Raw genomic sequence first — 17,428 nt, 5'->3', positions numbered from 1 at the left:
ACTTTGCTCATCTCGCCTGTATTACAGACACTTTTCTGATCTCACCTGTATTACACAGACACTTTGCTGATCTCACCTGCATTACAGACACTTTGCTGATCTCACCTGCATTAGACACTTTGCTCATCTCGCCTGTATTACAGACACTTTTCTGATCTCACCTGTATTACACAGACACTTTGATGATCTCGGTCATGTTGTAATTGAAAACGAGGCTTGGTGTGGTGTGCTAGCTACTGTCATGGCTGCTGCAGACACTGACACGTGGAGTAAATCAATGATTTGTGTACCTCCAATAAAGGAGGAAGAAATCGATAACTGGGCAAATAATGATACGCAAATTCCTAAAAGCACACAACTAAGGGTACAGCAACTGGATTGAGGGTTACAGTGATGAAATTGAAGGTGAATTAGCAAGCGTCTTATCTGGCGATCAGAAAGTGAATAGTGTACTGCGCTGTGCTAACTTATATCCTCAAAAAAAGTGTTTATCTGTCAGTTTTAGTTTGAGAACGTTTCATTTAACTAATATGTCGAGTGTTGATATTAAGTACCTGTTTGTGTATTGGTATTGATCATGTGTTTGTACATTCTTTCTAAATACAGTTAAGAGTCAGGAGACTGTAAAGGATGCCCTTTCTGTCATGCATTTTGTGACAAAGCCTCTTTACTGATTCAAACACACTGTGTATTAACATGTGTTAATAAAAACTTGTATAACCCAGTGACAGAAGTTCACGCCCAGGTATATTGCAGTGTTACCACTTTGCTGAGTAACCTGTTTCATCATTTCTTAAATGTAAAAATCTGTGCTGTGCTGCATATGTAATATGACAGATGTCAAATGAAGTTCAAGTATACATTTTTCATTGATAAACCCTTTATTGTGACACCAGTAGACGCACCATATACAGGGTGTCCCACGAATGTTTTCCAATAACTTTTAAAAGTTTTAAGTGTTATTTTTCATAACTATGAATGTTAATCAGCGTTTTACAATGTGTTGAATGTCATATTTGATTATGTATAAAGTTACCTGTGTTTTGAATCTTGTGCAGTTATGCTGAATTCATATTAAATGTGTTCATGATTCATATGTAACCACCAGATACCACAAACAGTACATTTACGTACAGGCTAATATATTATTATTCAGAATACTCAGTATTCCAAATAAGTGCTAATAAGTATAGCATATTTGTAATAAGATCATCAGTATTCTGAATAGGAGTGTTTCCTAAAGATGTGGGATTATTACACTACAGGGTTACACACACTATATCATTTACAAAGTATAATTTACTGTTTATACATTATGTATTTGGATTTATTTATAAAACATTACCCATTTATAAATACTTTGTTAAACTACACAGTGTCCTGCCACAAGAACAAGGCTAGGCTTCTCATATTGTTATGTGAAGATACATCGCTGAACTGGAGGAGTCTTGTTGTTTAACTGAACATTAGGACCGATGTCTCTTCTTATTTTCTGCACCCACTCTTTTCTCATCTTTGCTTCTTTGGGAAAGCGATGAAAATATATATATATTTTTCCTCTGGATCACATCTAGAATCAGGCACACAATGCCATATTTCAGACTACAACTCCACTGCAGTTCCAACCAATTCAGTGGATGCAGAACGTGCAGTCTCAATGTATGGGAAAGTCTTCACACCACAGAGACAGAGAATGTCGGCAACAACTTGTCTTCAACAAATGACAGCACTCTGTTTTAGTAAGGAAGCAAGTATCACTATTTTAGGCTTTATAGTGCTCTGAAATATTATCTACTTAGGTTTATTTCATATTTAAACAGATCCGCCAAATGTCCACAAAATCCTAATTTTATTACATTATCTACCAGGGAAAAATATGTACATTCTCTGTGATTTAAGTAGACCCCTAATTATATAGGTCTCAAATGTGCAGTTTTGAAAGAAACACATGTTTTACATGACGTGTATTTTCATTATAAAACTTGATATCTGGTACTACACTAGCTTAAAGAAATCTCTGTTTGCCAGCGATGCTTTTAGACTCTCTTGCACTTCCTGGGTCATCTGGAGAGTGACATTGTCCCCACCCCGTCACTGGCTTCTTTCCTGTCAATAACCAGCCAGCTGTTTTCCCTATTGACTGACATGCTTTCAGCCAGCAACATGACCCAGAAAGCAAAGCAGTAAAGACCTCCCAGAAGGCAAGGCAAACAAACTGAGAACTTCGTGTAGTACCAGATACCTGTTTTAAGATGAAAATATCATGTTTGTTAGGACTTGCGTTTCTTTCAAAACTGCACATTTCAGATCACATTTATGGAATTATTCTGTGAGCTACAACTGCTTTTACCATCTCTGGATGATAAAATACACGGCTGTTCTAACAAACAATGACAGGGGTTGTGTTCTTGTGCACAGCAGTGGCTGTCGATGAAGGCAAGAGAGACCTCTTCGTGTAGGACTGAAATGCCTGCTGGCTGTGGCTTTCCATTGGGTTCAGAGGGATGGCTACCTGGGCCCCTTCGGACTCCACACTGAAGCCCACAGACACCAGGCAGGAATTGGAGAAAGGGAAAGCCGAGAGCCTCCAGAACAGGGTCTTCAGCGCCTTCCTGAACTCCTTCCTCATCAGGCAGTAGATGAGCGGATTGAGGCAGCTGTTGGTGTGGGCAAGGCAGATAGTGACAGGGAAGACGTACTCGTGGACGATGTTGTAAGCAGTGTCGTCCACCTCCAGCAGCTTGACCAGGACCCCCCAGAACGTGATGACGTGGTTCGGGAGCCAGCAGATGAAGAAGGAGAGGACCACGATCATCACCGACTTGGTCACTTTATTTTGCCTTTCTGGGTGGATGTAATTGAGATGCTGCTGTTTCAGGAAGCGAAGCAGGAGGAGGTAACAGATTAAAATGATGGCTAAGGGAATGAGGAACCCCAGAACGATTTTCTGAAGGTGATATATGGCGAGCCAGAATCCATTCCTGGGCAGTCGCAGTAAGCAGGCCTGGTCGTCCCCCACCGAGTCGAGGGTGGTGAAGACGGCGGTGGGCACAGTGGCCAGGCAAGCCACGAGCCAGATGAGGGAGCTTATCCAGCGGGCTGTGCAGAGCCTCTGGATGTGGGCTGGTGGTTTGAGAGCCGTGGCCACGGAGCAGTAACGGGTCACGCTCATTGCGGTGAGGAAGAACACACTGGTGTAAGCGTTGAGCACAGTAAGGGAAGGAATGATTTTACACATGGCCAGACCAAAGGGCCAGCTGAAGTCCAGAGCCATTTCCACGGCCCAGAAAGGCAGGACCAACACAAACTGGAAATCTGTTACAGCCAGATTGAACACGAACAAGTTGATGCTGGATTTTTGGGTGTGTTTGCCGGTTCGCAGTAGGTGTAGAACGAGTACGTTCCCAACCAGGCCCACGGCACAGACCAAGGAGTAGACTACTGAGATGCTGATTCTCAGAGCCAGCGAGCCCTTGTCTTCCCTCTCCTCATACTGCTGCCATTGGCTACATGAGCTCTGGTTCACACAGCACTCGAAGGATGAGTTGGCGTACTTATGAAAGCTGAAGGATTCTGTCGAAACCATGTCCATCTTGGCTGTAAGCAATTCAGTTTTTCAACTGGGTCTTTTGTGGTCATCAATTTCCAACTAATCTTCATTCCTGAAAAAGAAAGAAAAGGAAATTAAATTAAAACAATCAGGAGCTAACTGCAATATAATTTCTCTTAGGGGGGTGAGGGAGGGAGCAGTTCAGCCTCCATGCCTCAAGCCTGCCCTGGACTGGAGGGAGCACCCTTTCTCTTAAGGGGGTGAGGGAGGGAGGGAGGGAGGGAGGGAGGGAGCAGTCCAGTTGCCATGCCTCAAGCCTGCCCTGGACTGGAGGGAGCACCCTTTCTCTTAGGGGGGTGAGGGAAGGAACAGTTCAGTCTCCATGCCTCAAGCCTGCCCTGGACTGGAGGGAGCACTCTTTCTCTTAAGGGGGTGAGGGAGGGAGGGAGGGACAGTCCAGTTGCCATGTCTCAAGCCTGCCCTGGACTGGAGGGAACACCCTTTCTCTTAAGGGGGTGAGGGAGGGAGGGAGGGACAGTCCAGTTGCCATGTCTCAAGCCTGCCCTGGACTGGAGGGAGCACCCTTTCTCTTAAGGGGGTGAGGGAGGGAGGGAGGGAGCAGTCCAGTTGCCATGTCTCAAGCATGCCCTGGACTGTAGGGAGAAAGAAAGAAAGTCTAAAATAAGCTGGCCCTCAGATGTATGTTTAATGCTTAACCGTTTGTTTGTATTTGTTGTATGCTTGCCTACCCCTAGCATGCCCAGGTTATACACAGGGCCGTTGAACAGCGGGACTGCACACTGCCTGGAGACCCTTTAGACTAATAGGGTGATCAACCGAACCAATGTAAAGTTTACAAACTATATCCATGCATTAATGATGCAATACTAACGAATCAGTGGAACAGCAGACTGTACTCCAGTAAAGAGCCACAGCAAGATTTCTGTTAGCAATGTATTAACACGATTGAAGGCACGGCCTTACATAGATACACTTTTCCATGTTGCTGACATCTTTTTGAATTCATAGCACGGGGATGAATGTCAGTGTGTTATTTAAATACATGGTCAAGTTATTTTTTTTTACTGCAGACTTCAATGCGTTGATAATTAGGCTATAAACGTGCAGTTTTCTGACCAGTTAAAAATTAACCGTTTTCACTTTTAATACAGTGGATATTACAATTCAATTGACAGGGGTTTGAATAGCATGATGTTTTTTTTTTTTTGTTTTTTTTTTCATATGAACAGTGTGATTCTGAAGGGTGTTTTAAGTATCCTAATTAATCATCATGTTCATAATATATACGTGATTCAGTGCCATTCATAATATATAGTTGATTTAGTGCCATCATTTTGAATGTTGGCAGCTTGCTATTGACTATTGAACACGATTCACGTAGCGCTACGTGGTAACACTGCAGTACATACAAACCATTGGTTGTGAGGTCATTATTAATCCTGAATGTATTTGCAAAGTGTTTTATGTCTTGTAGTCTATTAGTCGCGTGCTTCGGCTCCATGGTCGATAAGCCGTTGATAAGCTATTCAAACAATGTCAGTACCGTACTCTACTGTATCAGCTAGTTCTAGCTGCAGCGCTGCTTCGTCGATTGCATGTGAACAGCGATTGCGGGAAGCACTTGCTTCGCATGGGACGAGAAAACACCATCGGGGTGGCACGCTCTGCGGCTCCCAGCTGGTCATTTGGCACACGCTGTCAAGATTAATTGCCGACCACTTGTTTACAGGGTTGAGTTTGCTATTCTCGCAAGCAAATTATATAGAACTTTTATATAGAACATTTAGATTATATAGAACATTTCTAAAATAAACCTGAAATTGAGATATTTATTTTAAAACATATTTTAGACACTTTCAGTTATCATCCCTGCTGGGGGGGAGGGGGGAGGGGGGGTGGAATAGACGATTTTGAATTAACAATGATTTCTTCGGGAAATTTTAAACACATTTAAAATGATACTTGTATGCTGCATCCTTTCTACGCAAACTGACTTTTTAAAAAAAAATCTCGGTCTAACCGTAGCAAGGCAAATTGACCAGTGAAAATCTACTACGTCAACGTCATTGAGTTGCTGTATTTCAAACCGTTGTTTTCTTATTATCAGAAGTGCATACTATACTAAAGAAAAAATAAATGAAGACAGGACTTTTTTTAAACAGCCCCAGAGCCAAAGACTGGAAGTTTTACCCCACGAGTCACCCGCTGAGCAGAGTGGAAAAACAGACCAAGATTAACAGCAATGAACTCCTGCAGATTAAACTCTTCAAATACGTGTATTATGTTCCATTTACTATTACACTCTGTGTAGTTATCAGTGAGGTTATGTGCAACAATGCAAGCACTTGTCAGGAGTGCGTTTTAACATTATTTTAGTTGTATCGTAGGTACAACAGTCAACAGTCCCTATATGGTCTATATGATTTCCTAGCACATGTCCCGCGTCACGATGCATAGGAAGAAAGTTCCGATATTTACCCCATAGGAAAAAATCATTTATTCTGCACAGCAGAGTTAGTGAAAACCACACGCTGTGCTCTTCATGCGGCTGACACATCTGCTGATCACTAACTTATACAAAGGTAAGAACGCTTCATCATGTGTGTTTTTACTGTCATGGTGGTCGTGCAGTGTTGAGTTGGTGGATATTATATCTATTATATGATAATATATATGATCAGCGTTCCGCTGAACAGTTTCCAAATGTTGGCAAGTATGACCGTATCCCTAAAAAATAACTGAATTTATCTCGCATGATGGCCGTTGATTCGGTGTAATACATAAGTAACTTAGTGATTCTCTTAACTGTTTAAATTGTGTGCTACTGATGTATCAAGGCTTGCCATGAGGTTTTGCTGTTTCTCTATTTTATCCCCCCAATGGAAATTTGACAAATCGCACCCGCTTATACCCCAAATAACAATTCCCTACCTTAAACACGCGACGGGTCTGATTCTGGGAGTTCATTATCAGACTCTTGCGTCTCTTTCTGTTCCGAGTGTGCGCTGCCTGTAGTCTCAGCTGCTTCGCCTTTACTCCTCAGCGACAATCTCCTTTACACTGAGAAAGATGGTCGGGTCTCCGCGGCAGGGGGGCGATCTGGCGTGAAGTTTATTGGAGCTGTTTACCGAGCGGTGGTGCTGAAGAGGGCTTTCAGATTTAGGAGAAATCTTGTCTCTTCGTGGTTTTTTTTCCACCTGCAAAGGTTATTTATGCTGTCAAATCTAAGTAAATCAATATTATTAGCGTACCTTTCTTTTCCTTTGTGGAATTGCGAAATGTTCGTTATCTGTTGTGTCAGGACCCCCCGTAGTTTTCTACACAGCTTAATTTAACCGCGTGTTTGGTGGCTGTGCTGGACTTGGCATTCTTGTTCTTTTGAGTCAGACAGGTGATACGGTGTGGAAATGAAAACAGCTCGTCTTCTGACAGACCTGTAACTGACTGACTCGGGCTCCTGCCCAAACGTTCATATATGCCTCCGTGACGTCACTCCTCTACGTGAGAGGCCAACCACAGACTAAACGGTAAACGGGCGTTCGCGAGACAGATGAGCAACCTCATAAATGAGCTACAGACCATGTTTGTTTCTTTGGTTTTCATTGTGTTAAGTAATGTTTGTTGGTATTGGGTTTGGTAGAGAGAACATGGATAAAACAAGCAGTAGATTCCTGCCCTGGACTGGAGGGAGCCCCCTTTCTCTTAGGGGGTGAGGGAGCAGTTCAGTCTCCATGCCTCAAGCCTGCCCTGGACTGGAGGGAGCACCCTTTCTCTTAGGGGGGTGAGGGAAGGAACAGTTCAGTCTCCATGCCTCAAGCCTGCCCTGGACTGGAGGGAGCACTCTTTCTCTTAAGGGGGTGAGGGAGGGAGGGAGGGACAGTCCAGTTGCCATGTCTCAAGCCTGCCCTGGACTGGAGGGAACACCCTTTCTCTTAAGGGGGTGAGGGAGGGAGGGAGGGACAGTCCAGTTGCCATGTCTCAAGCCTGCCCTGGACTGGAGGGAGCCCCCTTTCTCTTAGGGGGTGAGGGAGCAGTTCAGTCTCCATGCCTCAAGCATGCCCTGGACTGGAGGGAGCACCCTTTCTCTTAGGGGGTGAGGGAGCAGTTCAGTCTCCATGCATCAAGCCTGCCCTGGACTGGAGGGATAATCCTTTCTCTTAGGAGGTGAGAGAGCAGTTCAGTCTCCATGCCTCAAGCCTGCCATGGACTGGAGGGAGCACCCTTTCTCTTAGGAGGTGAGAGAGCAGTTCAGTCTCCATGCCTCAAGCCTGCCCTGGACTGGAGGGAGCAGTCTTTCTCTTAGGGGGTGAGGGAGCAGTTCAGTCTCCATGCATCAAGCCTGCCCTGGACTGGAGGGAGCATCCTTTCTCTTAGGAGGTGAGAGAGCAGTTCAGTCTCCATGCCTCAAGCCTGCCCTGGACTGGAGGGAGCAGTCTTTCTCTTAGGGGGTGAGGGAGCAGTTCAGTCTACATGCCTCAAGCATGCCCTGGACTGGAGGGAGCACCCTTTCTCTTAGGCGGGTGAGAGGGCAGTTCAGTCTCCATGCCTCAAGTCTTCCCTGGGCTGGAGGGAGTACCCTGTCAACTGTTGGCAACTGGTTTATTAGAGGGATCACTGCAGTTTGAATCTAGCACTTTATTTCCTAGTTGGATGGTTGCCAGGAGTCCAGTATCACAGGGTGTTGTTTATGACAGCCTGCAATGCTCGTTCTGGCTGTGGGCATTTCTTTGTTTTTAGAAATGCCCACAATGCCCACGGGCAGATAGACCACTTCCATATGCCCTGAGATACATTATATTTCTGAGGATAAAGAAGGTTTCGACAAGCTGTTCTCTTAATATGCGAGAGGAAGAAAAGGTACACAAATGATCAATTGCACGTCAACAGTCAATATTGGGTTGCTCTTGACAGAGTCACAGTTTTTCCTAAACAAACAATAACTAAAGACTGAATGAACATCACGGCAAAACAGTACAAACAGAAACCATTATTATCTTATTATTTCTTTGAAAGAAAGAGGTGAACCATGTCAATATGTGATAGGATCTCAAAGACAGTCACGACAGAGTAAGAAATTAGATTAATAATGTAATCATCAATGTCACAAAGAACAACATTGCCCAAACACACTGTATGTTTGTGCACACATATTAGTCTCAATTATAACAGAACTCTGAATAACAGGTCAGTGCTGTACTATCTCCTTGGTCTTTCACTAGATGCTGTATCCAAGTACTGCAGATAGGATGTTAGGTGTGTTTACAGGAGATAACTGCTCTTTTACATGTTAGTTTGCATTGACTTTTTTATTTTACACCATTGATAACGTTGAGATGGTTGCAACTATGAACATAATGTCATCCATCTTGCACGTTTGTAATACAAGTCTCAAATGTTTTGGTAAACATGTATTCAGATATCTGGAGCTAGGTTATACAAATCTCTGAAACCATGATTTCAGATGGCGTTGCACTTCCTTGGTGACCTGGAGGGTGAAATCCAGGACCTCCTTTCTTATCAATAAACAAACAGCTTCTTCCCCATTCACCATGCACCAAGCCTGCCCTGGACTGGAGGGAGCACCCTTTCTCTTAGGGGGTGAGGGAGGGAGCAGTTCAGTCTCCATGCCTCAAGCCTGCCCTGGACTGGAGGGAGCACCCTTTCTCTTAGGGGGTGAGGGAGGGAGCAGTTCAGTCTCCATGCCTCAAGCCTACCCTGGACTGGAGAGAGACCCCTTTCTCTTAGGGGGTGAGGGAGCAGTTCAGTCTCCATGCCTCAAGCCTACCCTGGACTGGAGAGAGCCCCCTTTCTCTTAGGGGGTGAGGGAGGGAGCAGTTCAGTCTCCATGCCTCAAGCCTGCCCTGGACTGGAGGGAGCACCCTTTCTCTTAGGGGGTGAGGGAGGGAGCAGTTCAGTCTCCATGCCTCAAGCCTGCCCTGGACTGGAGGGAGCACCCTTTCTCTTAGGGGGTGAGGGAGGGAGCAGTTCAGTCTCCATGCCTCAAGCCTGCCCTGGACTGGAGGGAGCACCCTTTCCCTTAGGGGGTGAGGGAGGGAGCAGTTCAGTCTCTGTGCCTCAATTCTGCCCTGGACTGGAGGGAGCACCCTTTCTCTTAGGAGGTGAGAGAGCAGTTCAGTCTCCATGTCTCAAGCCTGCCCTGGACTGGAGGGAGCACCCTTTCTCTTAGGGAGGGAGGGAAGGAGGGAGCAGTTTAGTCCCTGGACCGCTTAGAAGACCTTTATTTTTATCACACTTTTGACACCCGCCTGTCAATAAAACTGTTGGCAACCGCTTTAGAAGAGGGATCACTGCAGTTTGAATCTAGCACTTAGTTGGATGGTTTCCAGGAGTCCAGTATCACAGGGTGTTGTTTATGACAGCCTGCAATGCTCGCTCTAGCTGTGGGCAGGAGTCCAGTATCACAGGGTTGGCACAGCAATAATGTTAATAAAGCTGAACAGATTTAAAAACATTTGTTTTGCACACATGATGCTTGCGTGTTTTCCCTGTAGGTTAATCCTTTAATTGAATCTTTTCTCTGCAAACAGACCAGTAACACTCTTCTCTGACGCCAGGTTGATGGGACAAGAAAGGAAAGTCGGCAAAAACAGACCGGTCACTAATTAAAGAGTCGATTGGCAGTTTATTTTTTATTAGATAGTAAATACAGGAGTTTAATTATCAAATCCGTTCCCTGAAACTGACACACACAGATAAATATTTCCTTATCAATAATTATATATCGTGGAGCCGCATGTACATACACACTATTTCCATATATAGCATATGCGCTGAAAGTGCGAGTGTTCCTTATTCGAGTGTAGCACCAGATATCGGGCCCTTCTTTCAAAAACTCCTGTTTTTTTAAAACAGGTAAAACGCATGATCATTTAAAAAAAAACTTGAACCGGACAATCAAGTGATGAATTTCCAGCTCTCTTCAACACTGCAAATGGGGTTGTTTCTCATTGTGCAACATTAACATGATTTGGCGACTGTTTACAGAAAATACGAGTTCATTTAGGAATAGAAGAAGCACTTTGCATCATGGCCCGTAGTTTGTTAGAGGCGGTGTCTGTGTGGCTGCACTGAGTAAAGCACGCTGTGGGTTTGTTAGAGGCAGTGTCTGTGTGGCTGCTCTTGCAAGCACGCTGTGGGTTTGTTAGAGGCAGTGTGTGTGTGGCTGCACTTGCAAGCTCGATGTTTCTTGGTTCAGAAGGACTCCATACTTTTTCTTAATTTCCAGGTCAATCATTTGCTAAGAATTTAATAAAAAGCGGGGACCCTGCAGAGACAGGCCAGTCTGTTTGTCAACATCTTTATCTTATCTGTGCAAACACAGGCATCCAACCTCACCATTATTATTAAACTACAGACAGCGAGGGGAATATTGATCATCTGGAATATCCTGTGAAGTAAGCAGTCGCTCAGTCGAAACGGGGGGAGGGGGGGGGGGGGGGGGGGGGGTTATATTTAAACTGCACCTATAACCAGATGTATTCTCTCAGTAAAGCAATAAAATGTAACAACTGTACTTGGAACAGTAATTAGCCCTTGTAAAAATTTCCCATTGTAAAAGCACAGCAAAGTGTCATAAAACCATGAAAGCATGGGTACGCATTGTAAACATAGAGAGGCTGTGTAGTCCAGTGGTTAAAGAAACAGGCTTGTAACCAGGAGGTCCCCGGTTCAAATCCCGCCTCAGCCACTGACTCACTGTGTGACCCTGAGCAAGTCACTTAACCTCCTTGTGCTCCGTCTTTCGGGTGAGATGTAATTGTAAGTGACTCTGCAACTGATGCATAGTTCACACACCCTAGTCACTGTAAGTCGCCTTGGATAAAGGCGTCTGCTAAATAAACTAATAATAATAATAATGGTAAAGCATAGGGAAGCATTGTAAAGCACAGAGAGGTCTGGTAAAGCATAGGGAAGCATTGTAAAGCACAGAGAGGTCTGGTAAAGCATAGGGAAGCATTGTAAAGCACAGAGAGGTGTGGTAAAGCATAGGGAAGCATTGTAAAGCACAGAGAGGTGTGGTAAAGCATAGGGAAGCATTGTAAAGCACAGAGAGGTGTGGTAAAGCATAGGGAAGCATTGTAAAGCACAGAGAGGTCTGGTAAAGCATAGGGAAGCATTGTAAAGCACAGAGAGGTGTGGTAAAGCATAGGGAAGCATTGTAAAGCACAGAGAGGTCTGGTAAAGCATAGGGAAGCATTGTAAAGCACAGAGAGGTCTGGTAAAGCATAGGGAAGCATTGTAAAGCACAGAGAGGTGTGGTAAAGCATAGGGAAGCATTGTACAGCACAGAGAGGTCTGGTAAAGCATAATGAAAAACATAAAAAGGATGGGGAAACTGCAAAAGTAACATGCATATTTACCGTTAAACATTTACAATGGAGGTTACAATGAAAATCCACTTGTGGCTCTTGTGGTTTGTCATGTTAAACTGAACCTCTTGATGGAATTATTGCAGTTTTATATACAGTAATTATATTATTATTATTATTATTATCATTATTATTATTATTATTATTATTATTATTATTATTAGATTTGAAATTCTTATGAAAGATTAAAGGGTGGGTGAGGGAGCAGTTCAGTCTCCGTGCCTCAAGCCTGCCCTCGACTGGAGGGAGCTCCCTTTCTCTTAGGGGGGTGAGGGAGGGAGGGAGCAGTTCAGTCTCCATGCCTCAAGCCTGCCCTGGACTGGAGGGAGCTCCCTTTCTCTTAGGGGGGTGAGGGAGGGAGGGAGGGAGCAGTTCAGTCTCCGTGCCTCAAGCCTGCCCTGGACTGGAGGGAGCTCCCTTTCTCTTAGGGGGTGAGGGAGCTGTTCAGTCTCTATGCCTCAAGCCTGCCCTGGACTGGAGGGAGCTCCCTTTCTCTTAGGGGGGTGAGGGAGGGAGGGAGCAGTTCAGTCTCCATGCCTCAAGCCTGCCCTGGACTGGAGGGAGCTCCCTTTCTCTTAGGGGGGTGAGGGAGGGAGGGAGCAGTTCAGTCTCCATGCCTCCAGCCTGCCCTGGACTGGAGGGAGCACCCTTTCTCTTAGGGGGTGAGGGAGGGAGGGAGCAGTTCAGTTTCCACAGTAACCTTGAGCTCACTGATAACATTGCTTGTAACAGGCAGCTATGGAAACTCCATTACCCTCTCAGGTGATTCACATGCCAAGTAACCTCAAAGCAGCACTGGCTGGACCTGTCTGGGATGTTTATCACAGAGTTAGTGTCACGTAGCAAAATCCCATGTTCCCCCAGAGAGAAACTGTACGACTAAAATCTCGTTTCCTGTTCAAATCTTATATGAAACCACTATTAGAGAATGTATTTCAAACTAGATGTATTTCCAAAACTTGAGTTATTGCCAGCAAAACAAACTTGATCCAAAGTGACAGAGCACTAGATGGCACTTGCTCTTCTATAAAAACAATTGATCTTGCTGGTGTTACACAGATATGGCAGGTTACTGGAACTTAAAAGCTGCACCTTAATGCTGACATAAATAAAGAACACAGTATTTGAGTCATTTTAACAAGCATGTCTGTAACATCCATCCCCATCGCCACGGCTGTGGAACCAGCATGGGAGCTGTCAGTGTGATGAGACAAACCCAACATGGGAGCTGTCAGTGTGATGAGACAAACCCAACATGGGAGCTGTCAGTGTGATGAGACAAACCCAACATGAGAGCTCAGTGATGAGACAAACCCAACATGAGAGCTCAGTGATGAGACAAACTCAACATGAGAGCTCAGTGATGAGACAAACCCAACATGAGAGCTCAGTGATGAGACAAACCCAACATGAGAGCTCAGTGATGAGACAAACCCAACGTGAGAGCTCAGTGATGAGACCAACCCAACATGAGAGCTTAGTGATGAGACAAACCCAACATGAGAGCTGTCAGTGTGATGAGACAAACCCAACATGGGAGCTGTCAGTGTGATGAGACAAACCCAACATGAGAGCTCAGTGATGAGACAAACCCAACATGAGAGCTCAGTGATGAGACAAACCCAACATGAGAGCTGTCAGTGTGATGAGACAAACTCAACATGAGAGCTTAGCGATGAGACAAACCCAACATGAGAGCTCAGTGATGAGACCAACCCAACATGCGAGCTCAGTGATGAGACAAACCCAACATGAGAGCTCAGTGATGAGACAAACCCAACATGAGAGCTGTCAGTGTGATGAGACCAACCCAACATGAGAGCTCAGTGACGAGACAAACCCAACATGAGAGCTCAGTGATGAGACCAACCCAACATGAGAGCTCAGTGATGAGACAAACTCAACATGAGAGCTCAGTGATGAGACAAACCCAACATGAGAGCTCAGTGATGAGACCAACCCAACATGAGAGCTCAGTGATGAGACAAACCCAACATGAGAGCTGTCAGTGTGATGAGAGAAATCCAACATGAGAGCTCAGTGATGAGACAAACCCAACATGAGAGCTCAGTGATGAGACAAACCCAACATGAGAGCTCAGTGATGAGACAAACCCAACATGAGAGCTGTCAGTGTGATGAGACAAACTCAACATGAGAGCTTAGCGATGAGACAAACCCAACATGAGAGCTCAGTGATGAGACCAACCCAACATGCGAGCTCAGTGATGAGACAAACCCAACATGAGAGCTCAGTGATGAGACAAACCCAACATGAGAGCTGTCAGTGTGATGAGACCAACCCAACATGAGATCTTAGTGACGAGACAAACCCAACATGAGAGCTCAGTGATGTGACCAACCCAACATGAGAGCTCAGTGATGAGACAAACTCAACATGAGAGCTCAGTGATGAGACAAACCCAACATGAGAGCTCAGTGATGAGACCAACCCAACATGAGAGCTCAGTGACGAGACAAACCCAACATGAGAGCTCAGTGATGAGACAAACCCAACATGAGAGCTCAGTGACGAGACAAACCCAACATGAGAGCTCAGTGACGAGACAAACCCAACATGCGAGCTCAGTGATGAGACAAACCCAACATGAGAGCTCAGTGATGAGACAAACCCAACATGAGAGCTGTCAGTGTGATGAGACCAACCCAACATGAGATCTTAGTGACGAGACAAACCCAACATGAGAGCTCAGTGATGTGACCAACCCAACATGAGAGCTCAGTGATGAGACAAACTCAACATGAGAGCTCAGTGATGAGACAAACCCAACATGAGAGCTCAGTGATGAGACCAACCCAACATGAGAGCTCAGTGACGAGACAAACCCAACATGAGAGCTCAGTGATGAGACAAACCCAACATGAGAGCTCAGTGACGAGACAAACCCAACATGAGAGCTCAGTGACGAGACAAACCCAACATGACAGCTCAGTGACAAGACAAACCCAACATGAGAGCTGTCAGTGTGATGAGAGAAATCCAACATGAGAGCTCAGTGATGAGACAAACCCAACATGAGAGCTCAGTGATGAGACAAACCCAACATGAGAGCTCAGTGATGAGACAAACCCAACATGAGAGCTGTCAGTGTGATGAGACAAACCCAACATGAGAGCTCAGTGATGAGACAAACCCAACATGAGAGCTCAGTGAGGAGACAAACCCAACATGAGAGCTGTCAGTGTGATGAGACAAACCCAACATGAGAGCTCAGTGATGAGACAAACCCAACATGAGAGCTCAGTGATGAGACAAACCCAACATGAGAGCTCAGTGTGATGAGAATGATGGTGACCATGCCGGGTATCAACAGTGTGGACAGAACAGTATAGAAGAGAAATGGCAAAGAAAGAGTTAATCACAACATGAGAAGCGATTCTCCAGATACATGCAAAATGTAAGTGTGATGCACAGATGGATGAATGAACAGACAGAATCTGATAATCTCGATAGCTAAATAATGTTAATAGCAAGTTTCATGACAATTGGATGAGAGGTTCTCCAGATATATGGCTCAATATGATGTGCCAGGCATACAAGCCCTGCCACTCTGAAACATTACAAACATCAAAAACCATAATAGGGCAATAAAAACACTTTTTAAAGATTTCCCTGAAACCTCCAAGCACACAGCATGCATTGCAAAACAAGTTCAAATGAAGCAACTGTACCATAAAACTCTGCCAACATATTTACACAATGGTTTAGTAATATCAAGAGCAGACAAACAGAGTGCTGTTCCAAGACTGAGCTCTGATTCTGAGGGAGTTCCTGGAAGTGACTTCAACAGTAAAAGAAACAGATTGGAACGAGAAACTAGTAACTGGAAAGAGATTGGAACTGGAAACTAGTAACTGGAAAGAGATTGGAACTGGAAACTAGTAACTGGAAAGAGATCGGAACTGGAAACTAGTAACTGGAAAGAGATTGGAACTGGAAACTAGTAACTGGAAAGAGATTGGAACTGGAAAGTAGTAACTGGAAAGAGATCGGAACCGGAAACTAGTAACTGGAAAGAGATTGGAACTGGAAACTAGTAACTGGAAAGAGATCGGAACTGGAAACTAGTAACTGGAAAGAGATTGGAACTGGAAACTAGTAACTGGAAAGAGATTGGAACTGGAAACTAGTAACTGGAAAGAGATTGGAACTGGAAACTAGTAACTGGAAAGAGATTAGCTGGAAAGTAGTAACTGGAAAGAGATCGGAACTGGAAACTAGTAACTGGAAAGAGATTAGAACTGGAAACTAGTAACTGGAAAGAGATCGGAACTGGAAACTAGTAACTGGAAAGAGATCGGAACTGGAAACTAGTAACTGGAAAGAGATTGGAACTGGAAACTAGTAACTGGAAAGAGATTGGAACTGGAAACTAGTAACTGGAAAGAGATTGGAACTGGAAACTAGTAACTGGAAAGAGATTAGCTGGAAAGTAGTAACTGGAAAGAGATCGGAACTGGAAACTAGTAACTGGAAAGAGATTGGAACTGGAAACTAGTAACTGGAAAGAGATTGGAACTGGAAACTAGTAACTGGAAAGAGATTAGCTGGAAAGTAGTAACTGGAAAGAGATCGGAACTGGAAACTAGTAACTGGAAAGAGATTGGAACTGGAAACTAGTAACTGGAAAGAGATCGGAACCGGAAACTAGTAACTGGAAAGAGATTGGAACTGGAAAGTAGTAACTGGAAAGAGATCGGAACCGGAAACTAGTAACTGGAAAGAGATTGGAACTGGAAAGTAGTAACTGGAAAGAGATTGGAACTGGAAACTAGTAACTGGAAAGAGATCGGAACCGGAAACTAGTAACTGGAAAGAGATTGGAACTGGAAACTAGTAACTGGAAAGAGATTGGAACTGGAAACTAGTAACTGGAAAGAGATTGGAACTGGAAACTAGTAACTGGAAAGAGATCGGAACCGGAAACTAGTAACTGGAAAGAGATTGGAACTGGAAACTAGTAACTGGAAAGAGATTGGAACTGGAAACTGGTAAATGGAAAGAGATTGGAACTGACCAGCATTGATTGTGTCCCAGTGAAGGTTAAAAGAAAAAGCTGAATGTTAAGAAACTAGAATTATTGACTTGTGTTAATGTGATTGTAGCTAAGAAAATAATTCCATAATGTGACCCATTCTGCATAGTCTCAGATATGCAGTTTCGAAAGAAACACATTTAGTGATTTATTACAGTATGTTTTGAGATCCCCTGAAAAATAAATGTTGAAAAGAAGCAATCCTAGGCATTCCTATTGCATTTGCTCAGTCCTTCAGCACGGCTTTCTCGTGATGATACTCTGCATTTACTATAGATAGTTAACCATGCTTTTAATATGCTTTATCATACTCTGCGTTTTACAATGCTTACCGTATTTTCACTATACTTTATTACACATTGTGCTCTGTGCTTGGCAAAGCTCCCCTATGCTTTACCATGTCATCACTGT

The 17,428-nt window shown here is 44.3% G+C and overlaps 1 protein-coding gene across 1 annotated transcript; it reads right to left on the bottom strand.

Moving 5' to 3' along the window:
• Window positions 1-885: 885 nt before the first annotated feature.
• Window positions 886-7,341, bottom strand: LOC131705362 (relaxin-3 receptor 1-like). The gene is made up of 2 exons (XM_059007790.1): window positions 6,503-7,341; window positions 886-3,662 (listed from the first exon to the last, which is right to left on the bottom strand). The coding sequence occupies exon 2, from the start codon at window positions 3,590-3,592 to the stop codon at window positions 2,381-2,383; it is 1,212 nt and encodes a 403-aa protein (XP_058863773.1). The 5' UTR covers window positions 3,593-3,662; window positions 6,503-7,341; the 3' UTR covers window positions 886-2,380.
• Between the last annotated feature and the right edge of the window lie 10,087 nt (window positions 7,342-17,428).

The sequence above is a fragment of the Acipenser ruthenus genome, chromosome 35 (assembly GCF_902713425.1).
Source record: "Acipenser ruthenus chromosome 35, fAciRut3.2 maternal haplotype, whole genome shotgun sequence".
Classification (NCBI taxonomy): Eukaryota; Metazoa; Chordata; class Actinopteri; order Acipenseriformes; family Acipenseridae; genus Acipenser; species Acipenser ruthenus.
The sequence above is the reverse complement of the archived record's forward strand: the minus strand, read 5'-3'. Positions and strand labels throughout refer to the sequence as shown.